General features: G+C 37.9%; 1 protein-coding gene across 1 annotated transcript; it reads right to left on the bottom strand.

Annotated features, from left to right (window-relative positions):
- Window positions 1–16,639: 16,639 nt before the first annotated feature.
- bloc1s5 (biogenesis of lysosomal organelles complex 1 subunit 5) lies at window positions 16,640–21,276 on the bottom strand. The gene is made up of 5 exons (XM_039666583.2): window positions 21,097–21,276; window positions 20,361–20,443; window positions 20,106–20,235; window positions 18,868–18,926; window positions 16,640–16,934 (listed from the first exon to the last, which is right to left on the bottom strand). The coding sequence occupies exons 1-5, from the start codon at window positions 21,113–21,115 to the stop codon at window positions 16,761–16,763; spliced, it is 465 nt and encodes a 154-aa protein (XP_039522517.2). The 5' UTR covers window positions 21,116–21,276; the 3' UTR covers window positions 16,640–16,760.
- Between the last annotated feature and the right edge of the window lie 751 nt (window positions 21,277–22,027).

Here is a 22,027-nt window from a genome sequence, read left to right as displayed (position 1 = left end):
CTTGCACACACAAAGCATCTGCCAGGACTCAGGACTCCGAGTCAGACAAAGTCTGCTACAGGGGACATAGTTTTGCAAACACAGAAAGAACATTTATTCTTTCTGTGGAAATAAAAGAACAAATAAAAAGTGAGACTGTGGTGATGGTGAAAGAAGTTATATCAATGAGAAGCAGTAATCACTTTATACCAGTAATCTCACAATGGAATATTTATAAGACAAACTAAAAGTTTTGTATTACACAAAATAAAACGTTCATAATGAAAAAAAAAAAACACATTAGTGCGACAAAAGACCGCCTCTGCAGAAGATCGACGCCTACTTCTACATTGCCTCTTTAGCCCCGCCTACTGTTTCATGTATTAGTAAATATAAGAGAGACTCTTATTTAGAGAAACAGGCCCTGTTTACATGAGAATGCTCACGGGTGAAAACATAAAAATATTTTATCGGATGTGTCTTTCATTTACACGGCGACGGCGTTTTTGGGGCTTAAAAATGCAAAAAAGTGAAACCACCCTCCAGAGTCACATTCCCGTGTAAAGGGTCAAAACGCAAAAGTCTGATTGACAGTGAAGGTTGTACGCAGGCGCGGGGACTTCGTGTTGTAGTATGCACTCCTAGCTGCCTGAAGTGCATACTACATTGAATTTCACACACTTTTGCGTCATCATATGCATGCGGATTTCCCACCCAAAACGCTCGTCTAAACGCAGAATAAAAAGTGATATCGTAACGCCTCTTTTACGTTTTCTCTTCAGAATCGTTTCCGTGTAAACATAGCGTCAAACACAGGATTACTTCAGCACCACAATTATTGAGAAGCCTCTGAGGACAAGAAAATGTTTTGCAGTGTCAAGTTGTGGGAAAACAGTCTTTACATTGCCTTTGTGGTGAACCTAACATTACGTTTTTAATGTTTGTTTCTATGGTTAGTGATTTGATTTCAGTTTCTGTTCAGGTGTTTCTTGTTATACTCATCAACTCTTTTGTTTGCCACTGTGTATTTATACCCTTAGCTACCCTTTTTGGATGGGACTAGTTTAACATGGAGAGGTGGGGTAAAGTAATAACAAGAGCTTCTTAATGATTTTAGTCCCATCCCAATGTTGGCATCTCAGTAATCATTACGGATAATGTCAGTAAAGATTTCTATGACCTTTACCTTCTGTAAAAAGGTCTGGAAAAATGACCACAATAATAATCCTGTGTGAATAGAATATTCTGTCATTTCCTGTTTAAAAGAAGTTTTCTACGTTTATTCCCCATCAAATAGTAAAGATTATCTTCATTTTTTCTTATTGTGTTTCTGCTTTTGATATCCCTTAAACAGTGAAAACAAGACATCTTGGTTCAAATGTTCATGTATACAATTTAGCATTGGCTTTTGGTGGCCAAAACATATTTTAGGCTTACGTTATGTTTCATGACATAAATATGAAAATAAAAAAAATAAAACTTGTAATAAAGGTGCTCAATCTAAAAGTACATGGGGTCAAAGGTCATGTGTTACGAGGACATAGTGAGCTCATGATATAGTGAGCAAATACAGTCATCTACAGATATGATGCCAAGGAGAGGTTCATGCCCAGAGAAGTTCCCAAGAACTGTTCCCAAATGTCTTTTAAGTCAATATTCTGAGTCATAAATGAAAAATACACACCCATCATTATTCATTTATATTTTACATGTACTTGGTTAATATTTGTTTTACCCAAAGCAACTTATAAAAATATGGGCAGTAGCTATTAATCCAAAGGTGGAAATAATAAGTAGTGCTACCTGTCAGCACTAAGTAGAGCAGAATTGCAGAAATGTTGAGAAGGCTGTGGGTTAACATGAATTCAAAACTGACTACATTTACTGAATACACACTTCTGGTCTCATTGTGCATGATTCATCAATTTTGTGATTAATTACAATGGATTAAAGCCTGGAAAACACCAAGCCGATGCCGAAGAACTAGCGCTGATAAAAGCCAACTGTGTTGTCGCCTCTCGTCGAGGTAAAAAGCTGCACTTGAACACACCGAGAGAACTATAGGCGACTGTCAGCTAGAATGTGCGTTCTGCGTCTGCGTGTAATGAGCCAACTGTCTATTTCTGCAGATATATTAGTCTATATTCGTCATTCAAAAAGGAAAACTGACACTGCCGTGTGCTCACCGTTTTGAATATCAATCCTGCTAAACACTTTCTTTAATCCACTCTGCTCATTTTAATATTGAAATATTCGCTAAGGAACACTCAAGTAAGATGACGTAACATAAGAACAGCCTTCTATATTTACCGTTTTGACATCTTTGCTTGCTGTTTCGCTTTTATTCTTGTGCACTGACTCTTTCACTAAGCTGAACAGCCAATCAGATTTCTCCCTTTCCCTGACTGGCCGAGGCCGATTCAACATATCGAATCGGACGAAACAATGCCGACGAAGGCCGATTTCAGCCGATAGCACGGAACCGTGCGGAACGCACGAGGAAACTTAATCCATGGACTCCCGAGGAAACCGTCGGCTTGGTGTGTTCCGGGCTTAAGATGTTCGAGTGAAGGAAGTTTGAGTCACTGTATTGAGTGACAGTGTCTGTGATGGTTAAATGCCCATTCACACCAGGATAACTACAACGATAAGATAAAGTTAGTTATATACGCAGTTCTAAAAACCATTCTAAATCTAAAATAATAGCAAAGTCTACACCCCAACTATAATGATAATCGCACAGAGAATCAATATCATTGGAATCACTTTCAGAACAATTTTTTTCCAGTTGATGAATGATAAAACACATTGCCCCGCAATTCATCATACTTTAAAGAGCTCAAGCATTTAAAGGGGTAGAAGACACAGTAACTACAGCATACACTTAGAATAAACAGAACAATATTGTCCACTGTTGTGGACACTATCAGGCTACATCGTTATCCATATAGTTATTTTTCTTCGTGCGAACGGGCCTTGACTCTGACAACACCACTCCGTGTGGCAAGAGGGAACGTAAACCTAAAGTGTGCAGATCCAGAGGTAGCCCGGTATGTCTACAGGCAGCCAATGGAGAGAGCCAAAGAAGGCTATGATGTGGCTCATCTTTTACTGATAGATGACTAGATGTATTCTCAATCTCCTAGAAAGGCTACCTGGAAGGTCAACTAGTAAAATGCCGCAGTCCTATAATTTTGAGATATAGACATGATTCTAGAGATATTATTCTGTTATCATACTGTATATATGGTACAATAGGCAGCTCTTGATGATATTTTGTCACTCATGCCAGTGGTGGAATGTTAAGAGGATTTGATGGCAGAAATCTACAAACAGAAGCTTCTGAAATCGGGGAATTCGCTCCTGGCTCCTGATCCAGACATTCCTCAACCTTGAGACGATGCAGTGGCTGACGATGACAAGGCATTCCCTCCAGCCTTGGCTGCCCATTGTTCAGCAGGGTGATTGACTGAGGAAAGAGGTTGTTACTTGTGTTCTTATCGCTTTTTGACTTGGCAGAGTGAGGGATCATGCTTTCTATTTTGCCCTGTAAAAATACACATTCAGTCACATTTGTTCAGACACACAATTAAAGATCACAAAAAGCAACAGTGTTTACTCTCTGTCTTTTCCCTTTAAATCAAGTGGCTAATGTTTAAACACTGGGCTGAATTCAGCCAGCAAGAGAGGCCCCTCAAGTGTTCATATTTTATTCAGCCCACTTATACATTTTTACTTGAGGCTAGGTTATCTCTAAGTAACAATTTTAGAGAATTGCTGCACATTAGCCTAATGAATACAGCTCTCTCAAATGGTCTTTTCAAACTAGAGACATGTATGTAACACAATATAATTTAAAGAATTTGGGTACTCAGTTGTATAGTAAATGTATAACTGGCAGTAAGGATATAGCTTAAAGTTGTTGTTGTTGTTAAAACTTTTGGATCTGTTGTACGGTCCATGACGGAAAAAAAACCTTTAAAAAAAATTAAAGGTATTTTATGAATTATTTTTTTCTTCTAGAATTTAGAAAAAACGCATCATCTTTTCAACACATCTTAAAGAAGAGAATATTATGGTGGATTTTCAAAGTGTAAATTTTTGTATTTTTTTAGCTATAATTCCTTGTAAAGAAGGCTTAAATGGATTGTATGTACACTTGTAGTGTACTTTACATTTTAAAAGTAGATTGTAAAAAAATATCACTTGGAGATAATACAGTGAAATGAAAAGTTAACCTATAGTGAACCTAAAAGTGAACCTATACTCAAAAAAGTACACTTTTATATAACACCTTTAAATCAACTTTTAAAAAGTGCACTTTTTTAATAATATTGTATTAAAAGTCTACTTGAAACTACTTAAACTATGAAACTACTTGATTATTTTAACTGTAGTGTGTTATTCCATTTAACATTTGAAGTTATTATAGTTTACACAATTGCAATTTACCACTAAAGATTACTTTAAATCTAACATGTCTGCAAGTTTTAGAAAGTGTGTCATGCCATGTAATAGATATTTTACACCGGACGATACTATGATTTGAGTGTCGTCTATTGAGGAGCGGAGTACACTCGGTCAGCTCTCGAGGGGCAGGCTGTGCTCACTGTGATCGTTTCACAGTGGCTATGTTTACACGCAACCAAATAATTCATTAATAATCGGATTGACGGCTCAATCGACTGAAAAGCCTCCATGTAAACACCTTAATTGATCCGACTGAGCTTGATCCGAATTAAATTTGATCAGATTGAAAGGGGTGGTTTATTCTTTTTGTAATCCGATCGAGAGAACATATAAACACTTGTTTGGATTGAAAACTGAAAGTTTAAGGACTGCTTAAAAATAGAGCAATGATGTGCAGAACAAGCTGTTCATCCGGTTGAATCAAGTGTCATATAAATGAGTCCTGTCATTCTAAAACTTTTCTTTCACTCAGTGTCTCTGAAGTGGTGCAGGACAACTTCCCACCAGTCCTTTTTCTTTCAGATTCTCATCCTCAGATGACTGGTTTTGGGTGCAGGGAGGGGCATTTTTAATGCGTGATAAATTTAAGCAGCACGGCACAATGGTTCATATGCTCATTGTCTCCAAATTATTATCAGAAATTGATAAATATTAAGTCTGGTGTTTAAAACAAATAAAGAATCAATGTAGGAGAATGGTTATTAATCTGCAAACAGCGGGAAAAGTCTCGGTTACGTATGTAACCCTCGTTCCCTTTCATAGTTACATACGTAACCGAGACGTTCCCTTTCATAGTCACTCCGAGTTACATCGGATGACGGAGAATGGGGGTCTTCTGTGTAATCACGCCACCTTCACAGCTGTCTTCCAGTGCCCTGTGAAAGTCTGATCCCCTGTCGTGAATTCTAGCACGGTAGAGGAGTCCTACTTAACACAGAAATACCAAGGTACACCGGGGAGCATATCCCAGAGGAAATATGCCGCAGTACGCCTACCTGTAGGGAGGACTTAGGAATACACATACAGCCCAGGGGGCTTCGTATGGAGGGACACTGGAGTCACCAACCCGTAGGGTGGCTAGAATCTTAACTCCAGGGGTGGCAAGGTGGCTTGTCGAGGAAAGACACATGCTCAGAGAGGCTCACAGTGGAAATACACATGTGGGGGTTACTAGCATGAACCATGCACACGGAGGCACCTAGCCGACGTCCAGGCAACAGACACTGGCATCAGCATCAACAGTGCTGGAGGAACTCAGGGCTTCAATAGAAGGCTCAGCTGAGAAAAAATCACACTTATCCAGTCTGTGGAATGGAATGGCGAGCAAGTGAAAAGACACCTGAGCGGGTCCACTACTGGCCAGGTGAGCAAGTACAAGAGAGGACACAGGCTCCACTCGGAGATTATAGAATCTAGCGAATTTGTTGGGTGTCGCCCAGCCTGCAGCTCTGCAGATGTCTGCTAGCGAGGCGCCATGCGCTAGAGCCCAAGAGGAAGCCACACTCCGGGTGGAGTGGGCTGTCACACCAAGGGGGCACGGTCGACCTTGCTGCTGGTAAGCCAAAGCAATGGTGTCCACTATCCAGTGAGACAACCTCTGCTTTGAGAGAGCCCTTCCCTTCTGGCTCCCACCATAACAGACAAAGAGCTGGTCTGAGGTCCTGAAACACCGCGTTCTGTCAACGTAAGCACGAAGGGCGCGTCCTGGACAGAGGATTGCCAAGGAAGGGTCTGCCTCCTTCAGGGGCAGCACTTGCAGGTTCACCACCTGGTCCCGGAAGGGAGTGGTAGGCAGTGATGTTTTCGTCAGTGATGACGATAACGAAATGATTTCGTTAATGCACTGTTTTTTTATGACGATAACGCGACGATGACTAGCTAAAAATAGCTCTGAGGTGACTAAAACATGACGAGACGTTTTCAAGTTTTCGTTGATGAGACTATTAAAGTAATAATTCATTTATTACTGTGATAACTGATGAAAATAGCTTTTAATATTCAGGGGTAAAACTATAACTTGAAATATGGGGATAAAAGGTTTCTGCCCAATGTGACAATGAAGTACAGCTTGGCAATGGCAGCACTGCATCTCCATCAATGAGAAAGTCTAGTTTATTATGCAAAGGTTGTAAGGTTAGCTTGTTTTATGAACTGCAACACTTGCTAAATCTGTCAAACCTAAGCCCATTTCCACTACTTTTTAAACTAAATTAATTTGTTAAAGACTACTTTTTTTTTTTTTTACTAAAATTGATTAAACTTGACTAAAACCTTTTGGTGTTTTCGGCGACTAAAACTTGACTAAAACCTTTTGTGTTTTCGTCGACTAAAACTTGACTAAAACTATTAAGTTTATAAGTGACTAAAATGTGACTAAAACTTAAAAGCATTTTCGTCCAAAAGACTAAGACTAAAACTAAAGCACCCTTTAGTTTCTCTCATCTCTTTCACATGCTCTCAGGGTGAATGTTTGCAACTGCCAAAGAATTTATTTCAACACCTGTTTTACTGAGCATTCAAGAACCCTGTAGTGCAGTAATGCTGAGTTATTAAGCTGGTCACAGCCCACCTCTCACTGCTGTTTTCATGTGGAGAGGCTCATATTTGCTATTGCTATAGAGAGACACAATAGAGGTAGAGTGAATGGCAAGCTCAAATACCTCATAATGAATAGCCTCTTAAAATTAATACCCTCTGCTGCAGGAACAATAACACTTAAAAAACCCTCCCCCTTTTCAGTTTCTTTTCCCCTGTCCTGGTGGCTTTTCTCTCAGATGATGAGTGCACTTTTTAATTTAGCAAGTTAACAGTGCACATTAAGAAGTGCCAGGGGTCCTGTTATGTGTTCAGAGCCAATTGAACACAAGAGGGTTTATTGGGCCATGATGTGTGATTTTATAGTGGTGTGAGAGCTGAGAAAGTCAGCATGCCAAATGTTTCCAAATATAAGTCCTTATTATCTGTCTTGTTGTTGTTTGTAATCAGACTATAAGCTGAAATTCCCAGATATCGAAACATCAAAATCTTTGGAAGATAATAAAAAGTACCACGGTATTACTTTGTTTATATTTTATTCTTATATGATATTCATTGTATTCTTCGAAAAATCACATTTCCATGACCAACTGTATTCATATTAAAAATGAGGCCAAATATACTATTTCAGTCTTACTACATCAAAATGTCATAATACAATTCAGTGTGTTACATGTTGTTGCTTTGTAATTATTTTTTAAATTAAAAAATACATTTCTAAGAGAAAATTGTTTCAAAGTAAACATCTACAGTATCTATAAATTCCAGGAACATCTGTCTGGCTGTGTGTTTATTATTTGTCTGATGGGTTTCAATCTTGATAGGTGTCTTGCTAAATGCAATGCCAAGGTTGACAGGTTTTTTTTGGATTAGAAATGCAAAAGATATTGGTAAATATATCGGTAAAAGCAGCAGCACATTGAAGATGTTTAGAAGGTTCATTCTGTCATAAACACTGTCAGCTAAACATTAAAGGATTAGTTCACTTTTGAAAAAACTTTTGCTGATAATTTACTCACCCCCATGTCATCCAAGATGTCCATGTCTTTCTTTCCTCAGTCGAAAAAAATTTTTAGGTTTTTGATGAAAACATTCCAGGATTTTTCTCCTTATAATGGACTTCAATGGGAACCGGATGGTTCAAGGTCCAAAAGACAGTTAATAACAGTTACAGATGCAGCTTCAAATGTCTTTAAACGATATCAGACGAGGAATAAGGGTCTTATCATGCGAAACGATCGGTTATTTCAAAGCTTATTCCAAAAATGTAACTTTTCTAAGGAAAAATGCTAGCCTTGCTCTATTCTGTGAGGCGCGTTTGCAACGTCACGTATTACGTAATTACGTTCAAAAGGTCACGGGCGACGTAGCCGAAAGTACAGAGTCAGTGTTGAACGCAAAGGTTGAAAGTGCAAACTAGCTCAAACACGGTTTACAAAAAAAGGAATTAAAAGGAAAAACAACGATGTCGGACGATTTTGATTCTGTACTTCCGGCTACGTCGCCCGTGACCTTTTGAACGTAATTACGTATTACGTGACGTTACAAACGCGCCTCAGAGAATATAGCAAGGCTAGCATTTGTCCTTAGAAAAGTTACATTTTTGGAATAAGTTTTGAAATAACCAATCGTTTCGCATGATAAGACCCTTATTCATCGTCTGGTGTCGTTTAAAGACATTTGAAGCTGCATCTGAAACTGTTATTAACTGTCTTTTGGACCTTGAACCATCCGGTTCCCATTGAAGTCCATTATATGGAGAAAAATCCTGGAATGTTTTCATCAAAAACCTAAATTTCTTTTCGACTGAGGAAAGAAAGACATGGACATCTTTGATGACATGGGGGTGAGTAAATTATCAGCAAAAGTTTTTTCAAAAGTGAACTAATCCTTTAAGTCCGCTACACTGTTTACTTCTGAATATTATTCATGGCCATCATTTGTAGTAGACTATTCACAAACTGTTTGCTGAAGCGTAGTATTTTTCGAAGTTCAATATGTAGCCTGCTCCAGTAATCGACTGCGGTCATTCATTTGAGGATGTTAACTGAATCTGTAAGTCAGCAACGCTGTTTACTTCTAATTATTATATTTCATTCTGGTGCTCTTAACGTTATCACTGTTCACAGTCTCTTTCACATTTTTTTTATGTCACTGAACTTTTGCTGTGTAATGGGCTATATGCACACATAAGTTCTGACTAACGTTTCTTTAGTATAACCATGGAGTAAAAAATTCAGTATACATTCTCGGTATTGCATTGGACTCTACGATCGGCGGAAGTTATCGAGCATCCTTACACCTTCACCGGAAATACCGCCATGTGCCCATTGTAACAATGAGCACTCAAACACACCAAACCAACAATTACAAAAAACACACACAAAAACTGTTTTTGCACAGGCACTTTGCACTAGTAGAAATTAACATTTAACTATATACTGTATAATATTATTTATAAAATATTCTAATATTATTTTTTGTGTATCACTGCAATAAAATGAGACTTAAATTGAAGACATGTGTCTGTGGACTCTTTTAAATTTTTTAAAGTTTCAAACTAACCAATGCTTCATATAAGAGAGTGAGAGTGAGAGAGAGAAAAAGAGAGAGAGAATTTTATTGTAATTGCGTGCCAACACTGATCTATTTCTTGCAGCCCTTTGAGGTCATACTGGGTATGATGATGGGTCAGAGCGTTTAGGAGGTCACAGGTTTCGTAAGTGAATGACCGGTCAACGTACCCTTCTACCAAGTAGCTACATGTACGTTCCTTTGTTTGGACGAATGTCCATCTTCCTGTGATCAGACATTTTCTTGACCTTGTCTCCACTGTGTTCTCTAGTTCTCAATGCCTTTCCCCACATAATTTATGTTGGCAGGGTGCGAAGCTCCCCGGCCGGGATCAACACGCTCCCTTAAAAACAGGAAGGACTCAGAGAAACTGATAGAGAGTAGACGAAAAACAAGCTTGTGTTCCTGTGCTGCTGGTGCGGGGGAACTTGCTCTGATAAACTCCAGCGGTCGTGCTCCATACTTCGTGCTCATCTTTTTGGATAGAGGGTCTATCTTGAGCGCTGCAGAGAGGAAATGGTTGCTTCAAATGTTGCTTCCTGTGCAAGCCACTGAAAAAGAAGGGAGGTTTCCTCTGGGGTGAACAGGCAGAAGGGATAGAGGCTTTGTTCCAAACAACATCAATCTAACACATTGACGCACAATGCTGATGTATGTTGACCCCTGTTATTTTGGCCCTCCAATAGCCTGCCCTCCAATAAAATAAAGGTTCTTTATTGGCATATGTGGTTCTATGAGAACCTTAAAGATACATAGAACCTTTCCTTGTGACCATTACTGTTCTAGTGGCTGTTCCTGAGCCGGTGCCTGCTGTTCTTGAGCCGGTGCCTGCTGTTCCAGAGCCAGAGGCAGAGCCAGTGCCTGTTCCAGAGCCGGTCTGTTCCAGAGCCAGTGCTTGTTCCAGTGCCAGAGACAGTGTTTGTTTCTGTGTTTGTGTCTGTTCTTGTGGCTGTTACAGTTTTGGTGTCTGTTCCTGAGCCGGTGTCTGTTCCCGAGCTGGTGTCTGTTCCCGAGTCGGTGTCTGTTACCGAGCCAGTATCTCCGCCCTGGCCGCCCGAGGGGTCTTCACCGCCCTGGCCGCCTGAGGGGTCTTCATCGCCCTGGTGGCCCGAAGGATTCTCCGTCTTGCCCTGGCTGCCTAGCCTGACTTCGTCATACTCATATTCTAGTCAGAATATGAGTCTGATACTGCTCCATAGGGCTTTGATTATGAGGCGTGTCGTAACCGAACCAGGAAAAAAAAAACCCTCTGCACTCAATTGGATAGTCGGTAGACCTACAACCAATCAGAGCAGTGCAGTAAGTCAACTCCTTTGCATAGCGCAGTTTTCAACTACAGAACTTACTTATTTTAGAAGTTAAATAACGAGTGTTGCTTCTTTTACTTACTTCTCCATGAGTGCCACCAAAGAAGAAACCACAACGACCACAGGCTTTTCATTACGTCCCATCTTCTTAGCGACCGTCAGAGCCAGCTGATAAGTTAAACTTTTCCCGAATCCCGATTATCTTTCCGATCGACAAATGCTTTGATTGCAGTTCTACCAGAAAGACTCGGGAGATAAGATACTGTACAATAAAGCATTTTATTAACAACCCAGCAAGCCATATATGCAATAAAGTTCTTTGGCTTAGGCCCCGTCCGTAACTCGCGATCCGAGGGTACGTATTCTGCATATCCTGCCTGAAGATGAAGGCAGGGGTGCAGCCGACCACCCCTTGGAGTTTTGGAAGGGACCGACCTGGTGGTGGTGGGAAGGATGGAGCAAAGATCGTCTTAGTGGAGGTGGGAAGGATGGTGGTAAGTGAAGCGTCAGCATCTGCGAACTCAGACAAGTGAAAGTAAGGGTCTTTTATACTTCATGTCAGTGTTGTAGTACTCGAGACTCGGACTCGTCTCGTACTCGGTCTCGAGACCATATTTTAATGGTCTTGGTCTTGTCATGGACTCGTGTTCATTTGGACTCGGAATTGACTCGTACTCGAGCATTTTTTTTTAGGACTCGGAATTATTCCCGAGTCCACTCGAGTTCAATTCAAAATATTTTTCATGATTATTAATGTATGTTAATAAAATATTTCTTTAAATTGATTGACACGCCCAGTGATTGGTGATTTTCTTGTGCGCAACTGCGCATGACAAATTGTAATAAAATTACTTTTAACACCACCTACTATGTGGCCTTTTTACCCTAAACTGATCATATTTTTTAAACTCTAAGTAAATCCAGTAAAAAAAAAAAGGATTTCTCTAAGTAAATAAAAGTAAATTAGGTAATCAACCCTCACTGGTCTCGGTCTCGACTCGGACTCGACCGTCTCTGGTCTCGGACTCGACTCGGACTCGACTCTCTATGGACTCGGTCTTGACTCGGACTCGACTCTCTCTGGTCTCGGCGTCGACTCGGACTCGAGTGAGGTGGTCTCGACTACAACACTGCTTCACGTATTAGAACGCGATTGGATAGATGAGAAGGTAATAATGACGCAACAATTGAGTCTTCTCGGCAGAACTTATGCTACGCTTTCATTTCTCTGTTTGTCTATTAAAATTAATTAGCTGTTGATTTATTTTACAACAGACGCGACAGTGGATGTGGACAGTGGATCTATACATCTCAATTCTCCAGCTCCAGTCATCTTTGAGGGAGACCAATTAAGCGCTCTTTGATAACGTGATGATTACATCCTTGCAGATCATCTGTCCATCATCGTATAAAGCCTGCCCTGGCAATATTATTGGCCCGAACGTTTCTTGTCTGATCATAATTACTCCGCAATGGATCGAGCCCAGACCGAACTTCCCGACCAAAAAATGTTGTGGGCGGAGTTCGGGCTGGCATCCAGGCTACTGGCCGCCCAATGGACTCTCTGTTTCGCCCTGGCCGCCCGATGGACTCTCTGTTTCACCCTTGCTGCCCGATGGACTCGGAGTCGTTGTTACAGTAGATGTCATCGCACTTTATGGTTGGTTTCTTGTCTGTTTATGATTTGTTTCTTGTTTTTGGACTGCTTTGATCATTGCCTGGCTGACTACGGATTTGTACTACCCTAATAAATTACTACTGCAATTGGATCTGTTTCCTGTGTGTGTTCATGACATTTTAAACATGGTGAATTATCGCTTCTTCATTACTTTTTACCCAGAACAGCTACATCACCTTGTCTTGTCGTTAAAGTGGTGCATATTTACAAATATCAATAATCATTTGAAGCATATTTTATGTTTTATACAAAGTGAAAATAGCCTGTATTTGACCGGAATTCCAGATGCATCAGCAAGCGGACTACCTAGTGTGGTGAATGTTTATATGGTTGTAAATGAAAGGGACACTAAATGTAATTTTGGCTTTAATAAGATTTTCCTAATAAATAGAACAAATCTGGCATTCTCCACGATTCCTGTTCTCTCCGACAGCAAAGCACTTGACAAGCTCGTAATCACAACTTCAAAAGTGGGATGTAGAAAATTTCCGATAACACACAAAGGCGTTGTTTTTCCTTAATTTATGATTAAAGACTTAATTTCTCTGAATCTCTTGTACTGTACGCTTACAGCCGCACACTGTGACACACATATAGCTGAAAAGTAATGGTGCAGCTGCTTCACAATAACATAATTTCCATGGAGACGTTTAAATTGGCCTACAGAAATAGCTAAAGAGCCATAATCACACTCTTGGGATTTGTACATCCACAGTCTCTCTTTTTTTTTTTTTTTTTACCTTTCCAGTATTTTCTGTCCATTTTTTTTCTCAAGCGGAGCAGCAATAGCAAACAGGCGCAGATGAAAGGTGCCTTGTTGGCGAGGCAGGTCCATGTTTCTGCGGTGTCACTCCTCATTAGCTTCCAATGACTGACTCGGATTTGCCATGGAGGAGACAACCTCAAAATATCTGCCTCTGCAAATATCTCACACTCGGTGTGTAAATGCCAATGGGAACTCTATAGCCCTGGTCTGAGAGAAACCTCGGATATGAAGAATGACAAAGCCAAAGACTGACATATTCCAAGCCCAGTTCAGCTGCTTGCTGATATATGGCTGCTAATAATTAATAGTGCAGCTCATTTCACCTCTAAAAACCTACGGGAAAAGAATCTGCCATTTTGAAATTAATTTTTTTTTTTTAAAAAACGCCACAAGAAAATGTAGTTTTGTTAAATGTCAAATCCAGATTTAACATTTAAAAAATGTAAATTAAAAACATGTTGTCATTGTTCAAACGCCATAGATATTACTTTGAAAATCAGTAACCCTAATAATAAGTAACAATTACACAGCATTTCATATTTAGTTGATAGACACATGACAGCAGTAGAGATGTATCTGGAGGCAGTTGTACTGGGATTAAATGAATTATGTTTTGCTATTGAGTTACCATTACCTTCACGTTAGAATTTATTATACGATATGCATTATTCAGGTTAATTATGAACCTGTATAGTACTTCTAAGTAGTCCTCTGGGGGGTATGAAAAAAAAATGTTCCTGTTTAGCAAATAGCGAAATACCACATTTTATTTTGGTTTTATAACTAAAAGTACTAAAAGCTGGAAAAGCCACACCTTGACCCAAAAACATCTCAAAGAAGCTAAATCAGGTTTATGTTTAAATTTAATTTCCTGTTCATTGCTTTATGTTGATGTCCAAAATATTGTTTCATTCATCTCTGAAATATATCTTCCACAGGTACGTCCACACAGAAAAAAACAAAAAAACATCTGGACGATCAGTAAACAGATTTGTTGCGCTAACATTAGCAGTGTGTAAATGCTCAGGATATACTGTAGCTATAGCTTGTGAGGAACTGACAGTCCAAATGCTCCACCCATGTCAAAGGCAGCTCCGATTAATTAAATGTGCAGTCTGACCTTTACTATTGTGTGGAAAACACAGGGACATGTGAGGAGAAAGGACAGATTTCTGGCCAAGGGCTCAATCTAAAGCAGGTGCACGGACGGCTTAAACACATTCCGACATGTTGAATGCAGGAGATTTTATACAAACATCATCGTCATATGAGAGGGTTCTTACAGTTCCTGACTGATGTGAAAATGCCTATGATTAGATGTAAACTTAAAGGATTTGAGAGGCACATGTGTGCCATGATGGAGATTTTTATACGGACTGAATGATCTCATGAAAGTAAAACATTGAATGAGATATATTTGCAGTTTAATTTTAACCTGAATATAATTTTACAAGCTTTAAAGGAGTAGTTCACTTAAAAAAAAAAAAAACTTTTTCTGATAATTTACTCACCCCCATGTCATCCAAGATGTCCATGTCATTGTTTCTTCAGTCGAAAATAAATTAAGGTTTTTGATGAAAACATCCCAGGAATTTCTCCATATAATGGATTTCAATGGAACCAAACGGTTCAAGGTCCAAAAGACAGTTTCAGTGCAAACTGCAAACTGTTCAAATGGCTTTAAACAATTTCAGACAATGAATAAGGGTCTTATCAAGCGAAACTATCGCTCATTTAAAAAAAAAAAAGTTTACGTTTTAAAAGCTCAAATGGTCATCTTGCTCTGTGACGCGCGTTCGTGACACTCCTGTTCAAAGTCGCTCATCAAAATGAACAAATCTTTTTTCGTGTCATTTGATTCATTCAACGAACGAAATGAACGAGTTTTCGTCTGGAATTGTTTAAAGCCCTTTGAGAAGTTTGCAGTTTGCACTGAAACTGTCTTTTGGACCTTGAACCGTTTGGTTCCCATTGAAATCCATTATATGGAGAAAAATCCTGGAAAGTTTTCCTTAAAAAAACTTAATTTATTTTCGACTGAAGAAAGAATGACATGGACATCTTGGATGACATGGGGGTAATTAAATTATCAGCAAAAGTGAACTTTCGCGCGAGAATTGCGATCTGAAGTAGTGTAAGCTGGTGTGAGCAGATCGCAAATCTCGCGCATGCGTCGTGGAAATCTAAGGAAGTCTCGTTCTGGCCTACAAGGAAGAAAAGAAATAGTCGAATAAACTCGTTATTTTTGTTTGTTTTTTCGCACAAAAAGTATTCGCGTCGCTTGATAAACATATAGTTGAGCCACGGTAGTCACTTGGGATATTTAAACATTTTCTTCATTGACTTTCTGGGCCGTCAAGAGGCAGTCCCTTAGGAGCCAATGTGGTAGTTATACAGCTCTCAAATTTAATCAAAAATATCTTCATTTGTGTTCCGAAGACGAACGAAGGTCTTACGGGGTTGGTACAGCATGGGGGTGAGTAATTAATGACTTAATTTTCATTTTTGGGTGAACTAACCCTTTAAGTTCAGTAATTTCACTTAAATAACAATTAATAGGTAATTATCATTGCCATTTAAGTGAAATTACTGAACTTAAATATACAAGTTTGATAAAAATCATCATTAAAGAAGAAAATTTCAAATGGCATTTAGAGGCTTTTGCATCTGAACTCTTCATTTGTTTTCCTTAATTTTAATTAACCCTAACTTTATTCTCATTATAAGAATTATAAATAATTGATTTCCGTATAAAATAATACTACAAACACTTAAAAATAAACAGAATAGTACCCTTACGTAGAAAATATTCGACCTGGCTGGCAGAACGATGCATCTTTGCGGTGACATGACAAACATATTTAAGACCTATCCAATCTGAATTTAAGACAATTTAATACTTTTCAAGGCCTTATTTTTAGGAAAATTGATTTAAGACTTTTTAATACTTTTTAATGACCCGCGGCCACCCTGTAAAAGATAAACATGTAAAAGTATTTACATCTCTCTGTTTAAAAAGACACTTATTTTGATGTGTTGACTAAAATACAACACATGTACAGTACATGATTTTAACTTTTTACTGTTATATTTGATATTACATTCACATTTAAATACATTATACAAGTTTCAACAGAAATTACATATAATGATTTACTTAAGTCCTACTTAAGTGGCTCAAAAAAAGTGGATTAGTGGGTACATTCAGTTTGCACATGAGTTAAAGTACATCTGTCATACAAACTCTTTTTAAAAGTAAGTTGAAGAGTACTTTTTTTACACAAAGGTTGCAACGACATGAGAGTGAGTAGATGACAGAGTTTTTGGAGGTTTTTTTTATATAAAATATTTATTTAATATCATCATCAAAATGTTAGAAATAATAGGACTACACTGGGATGCTATTAGTAAAAACACATAAGAACATTAACAGTCACACACAGTTTGAGGTTCAGAAGCTGCTGTACTTGGTCAGGTCTTTCTTCATTTCATCATATTGAGCACTGAGTCGGCCCACAGCTTTAGCGTGCTCCTCGTCCACCTCTTCCTTCAGACGAGACTGCTCCTTCAGGAACTCCTCCCAGTCCTGCTTCCGCCTCTCCAAACACAACTGAAGATGTGTGTTCTGATCACACACACACACACACACACACACACACACACACATCAACACCAGTTACTTATAATCTGCTGTCACCAGAATGTGTTTGCAATTGACCATAACAAATATAGTCGCTTTGTTAAACAGCTACTGCATACTAGACAGTGTACAATGCCTTCCATGTTTAAAGATAGTGAAACAGAATACTTCAGACAAAGACAAATACTCAAATCTGTAGACTGCTACCTCATATGTCATATTTCATCCGTAACCCAAATGTTTAATTCGGTTTATGTACTGTTTTTGGACTTTTAATTATTTTTTCATTGTTTCTCTGCGTGTTTTTGTACTTGTGCCCTTTGTAATTCATAATTACTAGGGATGCATGATATATCGACCACCATATCAGTATCGGCCGATATATGTTCATTTTTAAAGTTATTGTTATCTGCTCAATAAGAAAATTAGGCTTACATATTAAAGCCGATTCCAATGTGCACTGTTTGCCATTATGAATTGCTTGAAATATGTATACATATTTGTAATCACGAACATAAAAATATAGTTAATTTCAACATGTGCAGCACAAGTCTGTCATATTATAATGAGAAGACTAGGACTACATGGTAGTAAAGTGCTTCAGTTCTTCTTTAGCTTCAGCTCACGCAATGTAAAACATCAATATCTATGATTTGGACTAATATACATTATATTATAAGGAGAACACTATTGTAATAAAAAGTTTTTAATTATTTTGGTTTAGTTGCCGTGTTTCAGCACGTTGAAAAAGCACATCCTCAACAGGAGTTACAAGCACGTAACTTCTTGTGCATTTGCGTCTGTATGTGCAGATGTAAGTTGTAATATTGTGTTTATGGTGCATAAATATCTGGTTAATCTGATATAGGATATGTTACGTTGAGTTAATTAACTTGCTAACAAAGTATTTCAGTTATTTGAAAGAGTAATATTAATTAAGATGTTTCATTTTCAAAAACAATAATGCATTATTGATAATAACTAGTAGTTGTATTTTTCCTCAACAATATAGTATAATTAGGACGGATACATAAACAAGGAACTCAAGGAACAATTAATACTAAAGCTAATTATGAGATCTACCTTTAACCCTTGTGCTGCATTAGATTTTTAACACCGTTGAGTGCATTAAGGACCAAAAATGGCCACATATTAAACATTGCCTAAAATATTATATATTATTATTATTTTCCACTTTTACCAAGTTAAATCTTTTAACCAGCATCAGTCCTCATCATAACTACCAAAAATGTATTCAATTTCAGGATTTTAACCCTTTAATTACCAGTTTTGTTTGCGAAACCATCGATTTGTATAAGAGGAAAAAACACAAAAATTCAATTATTTTCAATAAACTAAATGCAAAGAGAAAACTTTAGATTTGGATTATCACAGTCCCACTTTGCAAAAAATCCCACTTAGCGCGTTAGAGACCAAAAATGGCCACCTATTAAACATTGCCTATTGCCTAAAATAAGGTGCATTTCCACCCATAGGGAATAAATATGTAGTGACGTCATCTGGTGGAATACACTATATAATGCAAATATAATGCTTTTGCTTCAAAATGAAAGGATGTTTGTGCAAAAATCATGTTTCATGTATTACTGACAGCCTCAGATTTAAACAACGTTTTAATGGGTTTCAATGGGCCATTTTTGGTCTTTATGGTGCTGAGTGTTACTATTTGATCTACACAGTGTGTGTTATACATATTTTGCAAAATGGCATCACATTTTTTACATGTATCCAAAAAGTCACAATTTTGCCAAATTTCATACCATTTGCATTAAAACAGCCAAAATGGTCAAATAAATTAAACTGCAAAAGACCAAAAATGTCCCTAATGCAGCATAAGGGTTAAGCAAAGTTTAGGTTGTTCCCTATATAATGATGCATTTCTATTTTCCTCATGTACCTCTTCAGCCTCTAGCTCCCTCTGGTGGATCCTCTGTGCCATATGATTTGCTGCTTCAACTGCAAATAGAAAAGCACATCAACATGTCAATTACCCCCATAAATACACTAATTATTTATTTATTTATTTTTTTTTAAACAAAAACGCATTCACTCAGAAAGGCAGACATACAGATAAAGGGGTTGACAATAAAACACTGGCCAATATAGTTTTGGAGGTTTCAATCTTCACCGATCAATCGTTCCATCAGGAAGTGCAGAGGGTGAATGTTGAATTAGCAGAGCAATAGCACAGCTGTACATAAAACATTGCAATCCACACAACATAATGGGATACATATCAGACTTCAAAAGAGGACAAATTGCTGGTGCGTGTCTCGCTGGCTCATCTGTGACTAGGACAGCGAGTCTTTGTGGTGCATCAAAAGCCACGGTATGCAGGATAATGTCGGCATACCTCCACGAAGGACAAACCACATCCAACTGGAGTTAACTATGGATGCAAGTGGGAGCCGTCTGAAAGGGATGTCTGGGTACAATTGGGCTGCAATATCATGGCATTCTCTACTCTATTCTAACAAACCATTCTAGAGGTCCATGTGCACCCAATGGATCAAACATCGTACCCGGCTTCACATCATGCGTTGATATAGTCAGATATTTTCTTTCAGCTGCAGTCTCAAGCAACAGTGTTTATTCCTGCCTTGTAAACGCTTTTAATTTAATTATCATTCTTAAAATCTTTGTTTCCGCAGTGGTTTCAATTTTGTTATTTTTAGGTCAAACCGTTCTTGTCTGTCAGTCTTATAATACAGGTCTATGGTCACCACCTCAAAGAGCATGCACAGAGAAGTCCAAATTAAACATGATTCAATGACTCTTAAATGTAAGTACACATTGATGGCCTAAGACACAAAACGAGCGGTTTGTGTGAGAAAACAAACAGTATCTATATCGTTTTTACCTCTTGTAACCACAGCCACATCCAAGTGATCTGAGGGCACGGGCGCTTCGGTCTGCGCAAGTACCGGAAGTGCGTGTGTACGTCACTTATTGTTTACACAGAGATTTTGGAAGTGTTACCTTTAGCCGTGTTTCCACCGCAATTATCAGGAACTATTTGTCCCAGGAACTAATCACCATGTTCAGCGCACAAGTCCCACCCCGAAAGTTCCCGAACTCTGAAAAAGTTCTGTCAGACACTTCATCACACTCTTTATTATACCTAACGAAACTTACGTCGTGTGAGGGCGTCACACAGTTTCTCATGCATATTCGCAGTGCACTGCGGCAGATCATGCTCATTAGTGTCTGACGTCATCTTATTCAGATTTTCAAGTAGACGGCATTCTCTGAAAGCACGCTTCTCCTGAGGGAACACAAACATTTGTGGTGTAGATTCGGTTGCTGTCAGTATGTCGCAGATCATTTGGTTGCAACCATTATGTTATAAATAAAAGGTATTAAAATGTATTGTAATAAAAGCAGGCCTGCCTCAAACTCCCTGATGAAGTATCTGATTTCACCTTGCAGGACCGGCCTGTGATCAATCAGTCTGGACTGAATATCACCAACATCTGTGACGAAGCAAACAAAATGAAAAAAATATCACAATTTTAAAAAGAGTAGCAAATGAAACAAGATATCTGATGTGATTTAAACTACATTCATTGAATGAATTGTTTTATGTTATGTGATAGTTTATCTAACGTATCTAATTTTTATATATATTTTTTTACTATGACAAATAATGCTGTCTTTAATGCTTTACAAATGACAATACTTTAGTAAATAATAGTAATAGACATCACTGGATTTCATAATGATTAAACGTGTGATCATTATAATTACGCATTAAGATTAATAATTGAATTATATTATAATTAATCTAAATGTACTATTATAATTAAGAATACTAATATAATAAATAATAAATCTACGAAAAAAAATGTTCCTATGTGTTTTTGTGCATTTTGATGTGCTGTCAGCAGCATTTTTGAACATCATATTGATTTATTATCATCATATTTATTTATATTTATTCATTATTTTGCTCAATTCAGTGTAATTGTTCAGTAACGAGCTAAGTAACGTTAGAGGTCTATTTATCTGATATATGCTAGTGTAAATATCAATACAAATTGTTATCTTAGATCGATTTATCTATATTGGCTGCAAATGTACATGTTTAAAATGGGTATTACTGCACATTATCAACAACATAACTCACCCTTAACTATCTTATCCATCGTCAAGAGATGCAAGTTAATCTGACAGCCGTACACGATGATATTTATTATTCTGTCAAATTGTTTTAGATCCACAAATTCTGATGACTGTCTGGGGAATGTAAATGACTAAAATGTTTCTTTACAGAATGATACAGACAAAAGTGGGGCTTACATAGTGCAAATAATAACAGGAAGTAACTGCAAAATAAAAGCCCTGAAGTGAACTTCAAAATAAAAGTGGCTTTATAAAACAAAAGTCCCTACAGGACAAAGTTACAGAAAAACTTCTCGGCCAGCAACAGCTCTGTTTAAAGTTTTTGTTTTTGTCCTGCTAAACCTGGTTTGTCCTGCTAAACCGAGGACAACAACAACAGCAGTAGGGACAACATGAACGCGAGTAAATAAATATATAATATTAGTAAAAAATTTAATCTACTATGACTTATTAATTAATTATTTCCAGTAGTAGCTGTGCAATTAAATTAGACTATTCTGTATATTCCTACTTTTCTACCACTGAGGTTCCCAATATTACCAAGATTCATTCGCTATGCTGCCCTCTGCAGTGCATCTGCAGTGATGCTTGTTTATTATTAATAACTTTTGAATTTTTTTAAGCTAGCTTTATTCTTATGATAAGTATTCTCAAATAAAGCCTAAAAATGTAAATAATAATTGACATTCAGTTGTCATTCAACATTTCATTCAGATTAGCTTTTTTGTCTTATAGTCAAGTCAAGTCATATTTAGTTTAGCACTTTTTACAATACAGATTGTATCAAAGCAGCTTCACAGTGATAACATGAAAGTAATACAACACAGATCAATAATATTGTTGAATATTATAGAACAATTCCTTTCGGTTTGAAGAGATAAAACTCGACCTGACAGACTTTTAACGCCTGAGACTGAATGTCCTTTAAAGATGTG

The sequence above is a fragment of the Pimephales promelas genome, chromosome 22 (assembly GCF_988280905.1).
Source record: "Pimephales promelas chromosome 22, fPimPro1.hap1.1, whole genome shotgun sequence".
Lineage (NCBI taxonomy): Eukaryota > Metazoa > Chordata > Actinopteri > Cypriniformes > Leuciscidae > Pimephales > Pimephales promelas.
The sequence above is the reverse complement of the archived record's forward strand: the minus strand, read 5'-3'. Positions and strand labels throughout refer to the sequence as shown.